Source organism: Lepidochelys kempii, chromosome 1 (assembly GCF_965140265.1).
Source record: "Lepidochelys kempii isolate rLepKem1 chromosome 1, rLepKem1.hap2, whole genome shotgun sequence".
Classification (NCBI taxonomy): Eukaryota; Metazoa; Chordata; order Testudines; family Cheloniidae; genus Lepidochelys; species Lepidochelys kempii.
In genome coordinates, this window is record NC_133256.1 from 241,525,538 (window position 1) to 241,541,206 (window position 15,669).

The 15,669-nt window shown below is 38.9% G+C and overlaps 1 protein-coding gene across 13 annotated transcripts in view; it reads right to left on the reverse strand.

The window, feature by feature from the left end:
* Positions 1–15,669, reverse strand: part of WNK1 (WNK lysine deficient protein kinase 1) — a 171,004-nt gene that overhangs the window by 75,618 nt on the left and 79,717 nt on the right. For 11 of the 13 annotated variants that reach the window (XM_073320462.1, XM_073320396.1, XM_073320378.1 and 8 more), the window contains exon 5: positions 172–260. In XM_073320462.1, the coding sequence (XP_073176563.1) occupies positions 172–260 (89 nt within the window). Of the gene's footprint in view, positions 1–171; positions 261–4,865; positions 5,867–15,669 lie in introns of those variants that run through there. The other 2 variants (XM_073320453.1, XM_073320466.1) reach the window with 2 other exon arrangements.

Below are 15,669 nucleotides of genomic sequence, written 5' to 3' on the forward strand. Positions count from 1 at the left end.
CATCATGTCAGTCATGACCGCTCTCAAGACTTCAACATTTTATCAGAAGTATATGTACAACACTATCTGGAAAGTTTCCAATACATAGTATCTGAAGCCTTATAGGACTATTCCAGTGCCTTATTCTGTGCTGAAATACAACTGTCTGGGACCCATAGAAAGAGAGCTTACCTTTCATCTTTGTTTTGTCGGATGCATCCCTCAATGATCTCCTTCACTTCAGGAATTGCTACTTTATCAAAGCTAGCTGGCTTGACTCCCTGAAACATACAGAAGTACCAGTGGGGATACAGCAACAAGGAAGCCCACTAATTCATTTGTAATGAAGTTTAAGAATTGCAGAAACCACTTTCATATTAACACAGACCCATATTCTGTATATACAGGGCCAAGTTCATATCCCCGGTGTGAACTACAAAGATCAATCTGGCACAGGATATCTTGTTCCTCAATCATTTATTACTGATCTTTCAAAAACAGATTCGTCCTTTTTCTCTACCAGACATCCCCTATGTAGTTTGAGGGCTTTAGCAGTTATGTGCTACTCAGCCATTTTAAACTTTAGAAGAATTTGTTGGCTAGAGGGTCACATGTCATCTCAGCAGGGATCGTCTTCTGTGCAGCTCCAGTGCACTAACCCACATGATTACCTGAATACACTCAGCAAAGAGTTGTTGCTTCCTCGAATTGTTCCAAATTATGGTCATGCAGAAAGATTTAGGCCTAGATTCATCATATAGGAAAGAATTCAGCTATATTGACAATCTGTCTGGATGGCTATGTAAATTGTTCAGTGTCCTAGACTGAGATTGATTGGGGGGGGGACTTCCCTTTTCCTCAGCCTCTCAGTCAAAAATAAATCTGAAAAGGCAGCAGGACAGTCTGACAGAACAAACAGATGTTAAGATTACACAGGCAGCTCTAACAGGCAACACTTCACAGAGTTTTAGCAACACAAGGGCATACTCCTGAGAAAGAGTAAGCAAAATCACTTCTTACAGCACCTTTTCCATAAGGATCCCCTGGAAGCCAGTGCAGATATATATGGGGCTAAATTCCCTTATTTACATGTGACCAACACCCCCACTGATTTTGGTGGGAGCTGTGCACACATTAAGGAAAGCAGAATTGGGCCCACAGAACTTCACTTTATTCAGTCTTCATCTCAACTTAATATTAAAGATGGCAACACATTGAAAGAGGAAGCAGCTAATTCTGTTTATTCATAGTTTTGGTTATCTAAGGTCTCAGTTTGCAGCCAAGTAAACTATAAACTTAAATTCAGCTAACAGATCTGTTACTTATGGTGTCGATCACTGCACTATCTGTATACCCAAAGTATCAGCCTGCACCTCTGGCGGATCACAATGAAACCAAGCACAGAGCCAGCCCTGAAGTAGCAGTCAAGGAACAGGGCTATATGAGGTACTTCAAACCTTCATGGTTTGGTGTCCTGAGCACCTAGAGACATTCTCCCTGTATGATATATCAGCTAGGGCAAAGGTTCTCAACCTCATGGTTACAACATACCACTCTGCCCTGCGTAATGGGAGGGAGGTCATAGGGAAAAGGTTGAGAGCCACTGAACTAAAATTCAGGCTAACAGTCCCTCATTTAAATGGAAGGGGGCTAACATCATGATATTTTCAGTAGATTTCCTACACTAAATTCCTTCCTCTGTTGGTTTGAGGACCTTCCAGGCACGCTGCACTGCCTATTTTCTCTCCCAGGCGAGGGACAAGTGGGTTCCAACAGGGATAAATGAGTGAGAGGGAAGCACTGGAGTCCAGATTTCTAATGCCTTCTATTGTTATTAGTTGTAGTTTTAGTATGCATTGTTCATGCATCCAGCAAAATGGAGAGGTGTGTTTAATAACCAAAAATTAAGTATGCTGGATGTATTTCACACAAAAAATCCAAACATCTGGTTGATTCTATTCTGGAGGGCCTGTTTCCTTACTCTAAACTTTGCTCTAGCTTACAGATCCCTGCAACTAAGATTCATAGAGTTGAAGAGTATAGTGTGATAAAAGTAAGCCGTGGAGCAGGGCCTCTCAGTGAACATTAAGAATGCTTTTTTAAAAGTTTTTTTGAAAATGAGAACTTTATTAGAGGCCAATGGCCCAGCTGATAAGATAGAAGTAAACTTGATACAGCAACGCCGGCACGTATAATCTCCCAGTTTTCCAGCAAGACGTTAGCAAGATTGTACTGCCTTGCAATAGATCTTAAAATTATCTTAATCTTTAACTTTCTCCCCAAATTCCTGGTTCTTTTTTCATCTCTAATCATCTTACTGCTTAAAGTACCAACAATTAGCAAAGCTAAATTATTTAAATATAGTCACTTTCCAAGCTTAAATTGAGGCCAGGTATTCAAACTTCTAAGGTGGTTACTTTGGCTACATGATCCATTGTGTAATTTATATCTCAGTTTCCCAGCCAGAGATCAGGTATTTCGATCACAGGGAGCTCCTAAGGTTATGCCTACACTGCAACTGGTAGTGCGCCTCCCAGCCCAGATAGATGGACACACAACAATGGCAGTCAGACATTGTGGCACAGATTAATCATTCGAGTACAGACTCGGGGGAGGGGGGTAGTGAGTGTCAGGCAGATTTATACTCTGCAGCTATCCTGTTCCACCACCCATGCCACAACAGTCACTGCTATTTTTAGCACACTAGCTCCAACAGAGCTAGTGTGCCTCTCTCTACCCGAGCTGAGAGGCTCACTCCCAGCTGCATCATAAATTACTAGAGTCCTGAAAGTAGCAACAGCCTGCATATACCCCAATTAACATCACCGACAACAGCAACAGAGGTAAGATGTCAGTTAAGGATCTTTAGGAAAATCTCATTTCAGAAAAGCAAAGAAATGAAATATAAAATAGCTGGCACAGCTGAACATAAGCTTAAGGAAATAAATGAGAGTTTCCTGTTTATGGTACTTTATTCTATGCTCCATCCTTGTAACTGCATCAATCTTGTAAGTGATGAGGAAGTTAATAAGGGGGTCCCAGAACTACAAACGTTACCAGGTTAACAACTGAAAAATACTCCTGGATATTTAACATTAAGAGATTTCTTTACTATTACCCACTGCCTTAAGCTGTAATCAGTCAGGAAGCTCCTTCTCAATCAAAGGCCTGGCTGCACACAACATAATTTCTAAACATACTGTAACGAGGGAGAAATGAGGAAAGAGGTCCTGTGCTTCAAGTGACCTTGGTGTGTCCTGTGTGCAACTATACACTCTTTCAACAGGCCCTGGAAAGCTGAAGACACTCAAGGACATACTTTATCAGTTTCTTGGCTCAAGCAGTTCATATTAACTAGTTGAGGGTATGCATGGTATCATGTATTTAGAAGCACAGTTCCCACCTCTTTGCCTTCTCCAAGCCCATTAGGAAGAATCAGCAGTGAGGACAAGCCAATGCATTTTTTTAGAAACTATGGGTTCCCACTCCTGAGTGGCAATGTTCAGTTACAACAGCACTGAATACCTGCCACAACTTTTGTGGTTTACCGGTGTTTGTTACAAAGAATAATGGGCTCTTACAAATGGCAGATTTAAGGAACTGACATATACTTGTTACAGATACCTGTTCTAGACCTGTTTAATACAAAAAATTAGTCTTTTGGGTGTACACTCAGAGCATTTAAATACTTCTGTGCATTGTTAACGTGCCTATAAACATGATACCCAGGCACTAATAGTCAGATCTTTAGCTATTAACACATAATAGACCAAGCTGTAATATAGAAGCTATCGAGATTAGCTCAGAAATCAACACAAGAGCCAGCTGATGTATAATTAGAAGGGCTTTGATGAGGCAGATAGAGTGGATATTTTAACTGGTCAAAAATGAAGTTCGCTACTCTTGTTTTACAATCTGCATCCACATTTACAACAAAAGCAAGATCACTAGTTGAATATTTTATACATCTTTCAGAGTAAATTTGTGAATTTATCAAATCAAATAGAAAGGGTGCTTTAAAATCCAGCAGCTTTCTCTAATGTCCTTGAACAAATCAAAACAAGCTAACATAGGTAACTGAACAAACTCCAGAACATTCTTTCAAAATAGTTTTGAAAACCAAGAAGAGAAACAACTTTGTTGTACTCTGCATGATTAGTATCACTTTGTTCAGATTCAGATTACATCTAGAAAATTGTAGCAATAAATACTTAATTATCTTTCCTTACCAATTCAGAAGTCACTTTTATGTGCTCTTATGGAGCAAATAGTCAATGCTAAATGATTCTAACACCAAATTAAGCTAAAAGTAGTGCAAACAGGATAGATAAAAATTACATATCATGAATTAGGATGGTTTTGTTTGGATTTTGAATAATATTTAACTTACTTAGCACTATTTTGTTACTTGCAACTGAAGCACCAAACAAAAAGTTACCTGTGCAAGACCATAAGCTATGTAAAGAAATGTTTTCAATAAAATATTCCTGAAGATCAATTTTAAAAGTTCATAGGAGCTGCAAACTTCACTCACCCTCAGTTTCTGTACAGCAACAATCTGTATGATAGTATAAGAGTTTTGTTATAATTATTCAGAAGAGAACAAATCACCTCTATGCCAGGCACAAACAAAGTAAGGTGAGAAATAGCCTGAGTTTTCATTATTCCATTGTATTTGCTGTTCCCAAAACTCTTACCCCCCACATAAGACATTTCAGTTTTTCCTAAATACAAAATCAGGTTTCCCACTAACTGGAACCAAAGCACAGTTTATGTTAAGTCAGACCAGTCCAGCAGACTTGTTCCTGAAGAGCTCCTGCTGCAATTGCAACATTCTTTACTTGAGCTACATGTGCCTGTCCAGTACAGTAGAAATTCCTACCCACCTCTTTAGCACTGTCCTTGTGAGAGCAGCAGCAACAGTGGGAATTAATGATGACAAACACCGGACAAATCTCTCTCTTTGTAAAATCCATCAGGAGAGAGAGACAGACAGACAGACACTAAAAATGGGATGAAGGTAAAAAAGTATTCCAATACGAGAGTCTGTTAGGTATAGACTTAGCGCACAGCAGAAGGAAAGCAGACATCAAAATTAAAGGGGAGCATGGTTTCTTGTTTCACGCCACTTGTGCTTCCCTTAGTCCTGTACATGAGTTTGCAGAAATCAGAGCTCTGTTCTGATGGCTGCTTGCTCCATTCCAGACCCCAGAACAGAAACGCTAAATGCTCAACAGCAGGTAAGCTTACTCAAGTGCTCCTCCTCCTCCACCCCTCCCCTAATAGCAAAGGCATTACAGGGGCAAGCAAAGTGGGGATCTTTGCTTGCTTTATGCCCCACCTCCAGCCTAGATGGTCTGCTCATTCTCTGCACATGTTTGCTGCAATAGTTAACATTGCACATAAACTAGAACCACGTTTGGCTTAACTCCCACCCTAGTAAATTAGATACTACTGAACTGAAAGGAATGGGTCAATGTCCAGTACAACAACCTGACCAAAGTTTGTTGGCACTATTTAATATATTAAGAAAGCAACAGACACTGATCTGTGATACAGGACATATTTCTGCCTACCAAGTCAATCCAATACCTACTTCAACAGGAGCGCCCTTTTTCTCAACAGTTAAAGAATATTTCCTTGATAATTAAAGCACCTTACACATTCTGCATCCTTCCTGGCCAGCACTAACAGTCTACCACAGGAACAGGTAACATATTACGGCTGCAATCATTCTTAAGGTGACTCCCATACTTAACACATTTTATTCCCTTGCCTATACATCTTAAATTCCATCCCCCAGCCTCACATATCCTGTACTAGATTACCTAACTAAGTACTTTATCATTCATCTATTCAACTCTAGTAATTTAAGAACTTGGGAGAGCTCATAAGCTATTACCAGCAGGAGAAGTAATAGGGGTGGGGGGAGAGAAAACCTTTTGAAGTGATAAACACCCTTTTTTTTTTTTATGGTCTGTGTGTACAAAAACATCCTCACTGCATTTTCCACTTTTATGCATCTGATGAAGTGAGCTGTAGCTCACGAAAGCTTATGCTCAAATAAATTGGTTAGTCTCTAAGGTGCCACAAGTACTCCTTTTCTTTTTGCGAATACAGACTAACACGGCTGCTACTCTGAAACCTGTCACATGACAGATGTTAGACAAAAAAAAGTACTGAGACCATACCAAGATGAACAAGGCTTGTACCAATTCCCTAGTAGTTACTACAACAAGCGCTGTGAATCTCTTTTGTTCACAGCTGCAGAGCCACTATTTTAAGGTGAAATTAAAAGCAACCTTCCATCTCCACCTACTCTTCCCTCCCCCACCAAATTAAGGCCTGATGTGAGCAAATCGATGAGGACATATTGCACATCATTTAAAAGGTTATCTTAAATCTCTGAAGACCACCTCACCCCAAAAATCTTCTTGGTACATCCTGGTTCACTGACTATATAAATGCATTCTATTCTGTATAGGATTTTATACTGTGCTTATCACCATAATATCGGAGCACATTCCGATAGCACATTAAGCACATCCAAATTCTATGTTACAATGAGACATTTGATAGCACATTCTAGGACACCTTCCTTGAAGATCTATTTACTGGCAATCACTGAAGAGAAAATTGTAAAAAGGTCATCTGAAATACACTGCTGTGCTGACTGCTCCTCATAGCCTTGTTAGTCAGACATTCTGCGCACAAATATCAGCTCCCATTTTTGCTTAATGCTTTTGCTGTTATGATACATACTACAGCGTGGAGTTTAGTAACCCATTGGCAAGTATGACATGCTAAGGTAGTTACTCCTGCAGTGCTGCTCAGTGAACACAAATGCCTGTTTTTGCAGTCAAAACAGTCTGAAATTGATTTCACAGGAATAGAATTTCTTTTATTACTTGTTCCATTTCATTCTGCTCCATGGAATTCTGTCTGCATTTTTCTGGCATGCTATGCAAGTTGCACTGTGCACTTTAGTATTCCAACTTCTCAACCCCCTACCGCAACATTCTGTGTTTGCTTTATTCCTTTGAAAAAAGTAGTTTAAGCACACAACCTAAAAAGGAATTTTACAGTAACTGCTTTAATCTCTTCTCCTCAAACATAATGTTCAGATTTATGCAGTCCAGAGGCTAATAGAATCAGTGACAAAGTCAAATTACACAAACAAAGTAATTAAAATCTCCATTATTTTTTTGCTAGGCTGTTAAACTGCTGGTTTGAGCCAGATATGGGCTGCTACAAACCATTAGTTTAAGGAATTCAAACACAGCCAATGATTCCAATGGAAAACAAGTCTCCAATTCATCCCCCAAAGCACCCTAGGCAAAACTATGCAAGGCAATTAAATTAGTTTACCCCATGATACTCTAAAATACCAACACCTGCTATTAGTTACTTCTCCAACCCAGGAAGCCTAATAAACTTAACCATTTCTTCCTTTCCCCACCCCCTCCAGTTTACCCTAAGCAAATAGAATTTATGAAACTCAGAAGGCTCTTTCCAGAAGCTGCTCTTCCAGCTCTGCTTTTTCCTTGTGCACAACTGAAGAGTACTGAAAACTACTATCTACATGTGGAAATTCACCTCCCAGATCAATTTTAATCTTGATCCTTGAGCTGGTCCAATCACATCCCACATTCCCCTTTACTGACTTGAAAAAGGGACATTTTAGCTATTTATTCAGTCAAAGACAAGTGACCTGAACAAGCTGCAGTTTAGATCTGTACTAAAATAATTACAGTATTTTTGATTTAGTGACTAAATTAAAGACAGTTTAAGAAAGTTAGCGTCATTGACTCCATTATTTCAACAAGAATTCAAAATGAGTATCTAAAACAGTAAAGCCACCACTATGAGATACTGCATAAAATGAGGGTTCTACTTTCTACTACAATATAAAATTTTCCAAAATTTACCTCAAACCCTGGATTAAAAAAAATTAGAATTCCTTCTTACCAAGACCAAGCCAAAGCACATCCTAATGCAGATTTTCAAATTAATTTGACTGTTCACAGAAGTGAAGAAGTGCACTTCCTCGGCCAACAATTTGATATTCTTTCATAAATTCACAATTTACCAAAAAAAAAAAAGGATAAGTGTCCGTCTCCTCACTGTTTCTGAAAGCTTTCCCCACGTAGCCTTGTCAACGTACTTGAGCCCTGCATCACCCCAACTGCTCTTTAAGTATGAAACCCCCCGACATCTCTGCCAATGCAACTTAATCCTGACCTACAGCGCCCTTTGCTATTCCATGTCTACACTTCGCAGCATGGATGGTCAGCCATGCCAAGTTGTATTGTTTGGCAATAGGCATAAATGGAGTAGGATGATAAAACTTGTTTGAAACCAAGGGTAGAACAATGCATTAACAATGCATCCTTGCAGGTCCACATTAAATAGCCAGCTTAACTTCATATCTTGAATAATTGTTAGTGATCCAGATTTACCGGATTTTATTTTTTTACAAATTTATAAATACAGCTATCTATTGTACACATAGTGTACTCTGGGCACTTATCCCAAAACTAAAAATCACAGCATTGAACTCAAACCTATAACACAAGGACATCTGGAGCCCAAACATATGCTTTCTTCAATCTACTTCACAGAAGTTTGAAGTTTCTTCACAAATTTTTTTTTGTCTACCCAATGTAGAACAAGTTGCAGTACTGCAGCATGGAGGTGATGAATGCATGTTATCATCAAGCCTCCCATAAGACAAACAGATGGAGTCTTCTCACTAGCAGGCAATGAAGATGGTGTGCTTTAGTGATTGCTGTTATTTGACTCTCCAGAGTCAGTAATGAGCCCTGTATGTCCTACGCTGAATACTCTTCTACATGTTACAGGGCAAGTGACCTTCATTGCGAAAAAGGTAGTAGAGTTTATAAGCACATCAAAACAGTTACTTATTAACATGACTTCAGTCTTTCTGGGATTTAATTCAGCACCGACACTTCAATTCCCCCACTACCCACACAGTGAAGCATGAGAGATAGGAGTCTATGCCAGATAAAAAAAACATCAGCAGAACTGAATCTCAACAACATATCTGTACCCTTATATTATACCTCTGTAAAAGTGGGGCTATATAGATGAGAATACACCTTGCGATAGGAATGAGCCCTGAAAGAGACTCCATATGCCAGTGCTTTGGGGGAGAAGAGCAACAGCAACAAATCGTACTTGAATTTTACAGTTATTACTTTAAAAAAAGTGACCACAGGATGTCAGACTTAGTTACTTACCTCTTAACACTTGCTATAGGCTTTCACAAAGATTACAATAAAAATACAACGAGGCGTACTTGTGGCACCTTAGAGACTAACAAATTTATTTGGGCATAAGCTTTCATGGGCTAAAACCCACTTCAGAGGTTTTAGCCCACAAAGCTTATACAGACTAACATGGCTACCACTCAAACCTGTCACAATACAAATACATTTCAAATGCTGCAGACTATGACAGAGATAGTTTCAGCAAGCAGAACAGCATACATATTCAAGACTAGCTTACCTCCTCCCCCAAAAAACATGTAAAATCAACCTTCCTCCATCAGACACCACAGCACGTCTTATCACTGACTCTTCAGAAGACCTCGTCCATGCCACTGGAAAGCCCCAAACCCTCCTTCCCTAAGGCAAAGGCCACAAGAATCAACCATCTGGATTAACTTTTCTTCTCTGGACGCTTCTACAAAGTGATATGTTAGTCCATGTACATCCTCTCCCCCCTTCCCTTTCCCCCTTTTATTTGCTGCTTTCTTGACCTTCAAAGGGTCAACCAATATTTAACAAACAGGATCAATACCATAATAAGTAATAAATAGCCATCACACAAGATTATGATGATGAGACTATGTACATTCATCTATAGCGATTTTCCTTTTACAAAAGTTTAAAAAAATATTGTGGGAGATAAAAACCTCAATAATTTGTGCAAAAACTGTTAAAGAAAATATAATTATAATGTTGGTTATTACAAACTTGCATTTGCCTTGATTGAATTTTAAGAAATCTCTAGGATTTCAGTTTTCCGTCAACATAACAGACTTCCACGGTATCAATAACACATCCCCACAATCCATAAAACCTGGTTACACAGATTCTGAAATACAGTTTTTATAACTTCTATTTTACTTTATTTTCTGTGTTATTTTATTTCATGGTACGTTTTGCGAGAAGATTTTAATTGCAAGATATGAATGTACTGCAAATAGCAGATCTTAAGTCCCAGGACCATTTTGGTCAGAAAGGTTAGCAGACAAGCGAGATTGTGGGTATGTCTACACTATAATCCCAGGTGCAGCTGCAGTTCAGACATACCTACCTGTGCTCACATGACTAAAAACAGTGATGTAAATGTTGTAGCATGGGCTTCAGCAACCCAAGCAGGTCCCCAGGGTCCGCAGCATGCTTGTAGAACCATCACATCTATACTGCTATTTTAGCCATACTAACACAGGTAAAGCTAGTGCAAGTATGTTTACCTAAGCTGCAATCACTCCTTGAATTGCAGTTAGCTATAACCTGTCTGATCAACGACCAAACCCCTCTGGTACAAGATAAAACTCATCTCTATACCAGATTTGTATCTCAAATAACATATCTTGTAGGAAAGTTTAGGGATGGACTGAGTTATCAACAGCCATAGGCCTTTTCACAAACCCCTTCCTTTTACAAAAGAATTCTGGAAGTTTTTATCCTTGAAACTAAGTAAAATAGTTGGTAGTTGGAAATGTTTTGTAGAAGACCTTAGTAACCTCTCAATTTATGTTTCCCCTTCAAGGTGAAAAGCTTGCAATTCCTTGAATACTTAAGAGGGCATCAAGATGTATATTTTCAAAATGTTATTTCTAAACACAGACATTTAATGTAGCAGCTTTCTGTGCAAATGGTAAGATTTTTATATACCAACACAGAATCCGGTGACCTTGCTACAATTGTTTATTAATAACAGAAGCCATCTAAGTACAGAATATTTATATTAATTGGAAAATGAATTCATTATTTGGCAATGCTTAAGCAACTTCCTTACCAAATTTAGAAGACAAGAATCACCCCTCCCAAGCCTGTTCAGAGAATGCCTACTGACATGACTATTTAAAATTAATGATTAAACTTAATTCTTAAAGAGAAAGACTATTTTGGGAGCTAAAACCTTATATAGAATATAAGCGTGTTTGGATCCATTTGAAGCAGAATTTCAACTTCTTTTAAACCCTGATGAAACTCAAAGGCTCTCAGAAAATGGATTGAATAGAAGAAAAAGTTAAAACTAATTTTAAAGATGTTTTGAGAACTTCCTGCCACAAAGGTAAAATAACCATCAAGAAGAGCAGTTACAGCATGTGGCGTATGTATTAACAGATTGCATATTTTGTGCTAAAGATGCTGCCATGATCAACCCACAAAGTGTTGAGCCCAGAAGGTATGACAGCAGCTAATTTTTTAATCTTGTCAGACTCCAGAACGGGGGTTTTCCCTCCTTCAGTGAAACAAGGAAAGAATACAAAATATCTCTGAATTTACCAACCAGCAGCATACTCTGCTCCCATCCCTCAACTATATAGGCCTCCTCACAGCTAATTTTATTGATCTCTGAAAGAAAGCAAACTGCAACAAAAAGGAGTCCAGGACAGCATCAAGAAGCAACAACCTTCTAGTTCCGAGTGGTTTCTTCAGCATCATGGGGAAGATGAAATTTGTAAAAGCATTGCCAAGGGATTAGATTTAAAATGTTTATAATGATTTTAATGTTGAAATGCTATTGTAATAAGATAGTAACAGTTTCTCCTGTTAATCAAGATTATTTAAAATTAATGATTGGTTTATGTATCCCTAGTTAGGAAACAAGCTGGCCTTAGTAAACAGAGGTAAGTAGTGGGATTTAAATTTAGAACGTAAGATTCTTAATATTCATTTTTTTCCCTGTCTCAAGACAGCTCCCTGAATAGCTTCGTTCATGAAACTGAATTTAAATAATTTCTTTAGTTTCATAGGACCTAATTAGGACTACTTACCATTGCCTATTTATAAACGGTTCAGTCTATCCACGCTATACCAAACAGGATTTACCAACCCTCCTTCACCCATCTATATGTGGTTTTAGTTATCTATGATACACTGAGGCCATGTCTACACTATGGGGACTACAGCAGCATACCTATGGCACCACAGCTATGCCTACATAACTCCACAGCGTAGACACAGGCTACTGTGATGGAAGGGATTTCTCACATCACTCTAGGGACACAACCTCCCTGAGTAATGGGGGCTAGGTCAACAGAAGCATTCTTCCGTTGACCTAGCTGCATCTACACTAGGGGTTAGGTCAACATAATCACAGAATTCAGGGGTGTAGGTTTTTCACATCCCTGAGCGGCACAGCTATCTCAGCCTAAGTTTTACGTGTAGACCACTTAATCCTTAGACAGGATTAACTATCAATTTGGGGAAAAAATATACTTTGGTCTTAACTCACCAAAAGAAGACTGACCCAACTGAAATGGGCCCACTTTCAAAGGTATAGTCTCTATTAAGAGCTCACCAGACACACAGAAGGGATTGCAGCTGAAGTAATTATTATTGCTTGTCTGTTTCGTTTTTCTCTTTTCCTTTAATAAAATAAACAGATGATCGTCATTGTTTTGCTTGTTTTTAAACTGTAGGGTCTCCTAAGGAATGGCAAACAGTGGGAAACACTTCCCTGAATTGGTATTAAGAGGCAACTATTAACATCTGGCTTACCTTTTCTTGTTTCTCTCAATTATAAATTTTACTAATTTGGGGAATAAGATTACTTGGTGCTCAAAAACCAGAAAATACCCATTCTACTCCACAATATGAACAATCTCTTAAAAACTGAACTGTCTATACTTGATGTTTATTTATAGTAGAGCCATAGAAGATACATGAAACCAAAAGACTGGCAACATCAGATTTTTCAAGTCCAAAGATATTACTCTTAGGATAAAACAGACATTTGCTGTGTGAATTACACTGGTTTGATCTCAACTGCTTTAAGGAGTTAATTTAGAAAAATATTAATCTGATCTGGAAGTTACTGGATATATGATTTTGCAGCGCTCATCAATAAAGGCTGTTACCAAGGTTTATGAGAACGACATTCATTATTTGCATTGGCATTAGGACATTATGTAAATTACAAACTGAAGTTATGCCTTGCAACTTCCATATGGCTGAATATTTAGCATTATGAATTTATCAGAAAATTGTGTGGCTTGGTGGGAGAAACTAATTATGTTACAGAAGTACAACAAGAACTTACAGGAGGAGCTGTACTCATTCTGGTGATTCCAGTAACAAAAACAATTTAATTACTTATTTCTATTAGCACTGAGAGAGCCAAGCTGCCTTTTCTTCTGGCTCACCCCATTGGAAGCATTATCTTCCAACTGCAGGGCCAAATACTGTCCTCACTTACACCTTTGCAGCCACAGTGAAGATATCCTGCTCACACTTGTGCAGTTCTGTTATGAAGACAGAAGGGCTGCACAGCTCATGAACAAAATTTTTGGAACATGCGTGCCTAAAATTAGCCTCCTACCTCAAAGCAGCCTGATTTTCAAAGGTGTTGGACACCTGAAACTCCCATTAAGTGCAAAGAAACCTGGATTACTCAGCACTCTGAAAATCAGGCCACTTCTTTAAAGTTGCTTTAATATAGGTTTAGGAATCTTGCTTTAGGCACTTAATTAGTAAATTTTAGCCCAAGTTTTTAATAATTCAGTAGTCTCCCTATGACTATTTATGTAGCACAATCCAAAGCCCCTTCTTGTTTTGTTTTCCCTCATGTAGGTCATATAGGTCATATCCCATCTACAGATTTATGCTCTTTTGTACAGGGAAGCACCTTATCTGGTATATGAGGTTTTTAGCACAGCTTTGGCTGCTGTAAAGTAATTTTTCGTAGTACTGCACAGGTGTAATTTAGGGCAAAATTGGTCCACGCAATCTAGTAGTTGTGGTACATGAGCCAAAAAGAGCTCAAGGTGAATCTTTGACATCTGGCTGAGTTTACAGGCCAGGCACCGATAAGACATTTTGACTTGTAACATGGGCACACTTGGAGTCATTAAAAGCAGTCTTATAAAGATCTGTGTGTTACAGTTGCTTTTCAGAAAAGAATCAACTCAAAGAAGTGACTGGCCCTTTTCCTCCCCATCACATCTTCAGGGAGTAGCTTTCCCTCTGAGCTTTTGTAAGGGCACATATCTTGACTGGGCCATGGGGCACCACCACAACAAAAACAATGAAGGGGTCTAGTAAAGAGTAGAAAACAAAGAGGAAGACATAACCATGTACCTCCTATGTGCTCTACAGAGTATTTTATAATCTAATGGTAGGCCTAAGGAGTCAATTTTACTCTCCATTCAGTGAGCTACTCAAAAACCACTACCACGCAGGACTGGATTTGAAAACCCTGAACAGTCAGCGGAATCAGTCAACTTAAATAGCCTTAAAAACGGCTTAAACCATTTCTTTGCCTGGCCACTTACACCATCCACAGCTATTTTTAAGAAGCGTTTTACAACCAGGTTTAACACTTCTGACGGTCTAAAGTTAACGCAGCCAAACCTTGTTAGTCAAACTCATTTTAAACATGATTCACACTATTAGTTTCACTACCAAGGTGTAGCACAGGGACAAGTCTTCATTTTCACTACCCAGAATTTACTTAACTAGTATGATCCATGTTTAGGCAATGTTCATCTATCCAGAGAAAAATGGGCCACTGTTAGAGGAACTAGGACATTAAGTTGGAACTGACAATACCAAACGCAAACCAAGGAGCTATGCTGCTCCCCACCAGCCAGGGAAATGGCCCACTTTTCATTGCTGTCCCTACTTTCATGGTCCTTCTCCACCCAGCTGTTATAGCACCAAGGACCTACGACTCTACACCAGAACAAAGCCCCTGGTCTTCTATGCATACAGTACTCTTCTATTAGTGGATCCTAGAGCATGAACTCTCAGGTCTGTAAACCAGATTTTATTTTATTTCAAGTTGGTGACGAACATTTCAACAGGCTGTCTATAAAATGTAATCAAGTCTTACACAATCAGCCCTTGGTCTCCCACATGGAATACTGAAGCCTTCCAAACTCGTAAGGCCACTTCAGAGATGAAAACACTGACTAACTTAATGAAACCTGGAGTACACAAAATGGACATGTGATGACAAATACCTAAAACACTTAGCTGAGGGCATATGAATTTTCAAGGTGAACAACAACGCAGGAAGCTCAAGGACAGAGTGTCCTTCGACAAGTAACTGAATCCTCTAAGCAGCTGCAAGTTCTCTTTCACAAACACAGTCTGCTACCACTCTCAGTAATACTTGGAGTTCAGATTTTGCAAAGACTTCAACAGAAGATATAAAAAGCTGGCATGCCTGCAATTCTAGCTCCAGGAGTCCTGTTCCCTTCTGAAGTAGCATGTGGGTTACTCTACTTGTTGCACTGAACCAGGTTGCACAAATACAAATTTATTGGGAGGTGAGTGGGAAAGAAAGTTATTTTTCCTGATCTTTATACCTTTGCAAGGTCACTCCAGCTTCTGCACAGCTCTCATGTTTGTAGTTGAAGGAAAATCAGTGCACACTTCTTAAAAGGTGGCTAATTTTCCTATAACTTCTGTGCAACAGGATCACAAA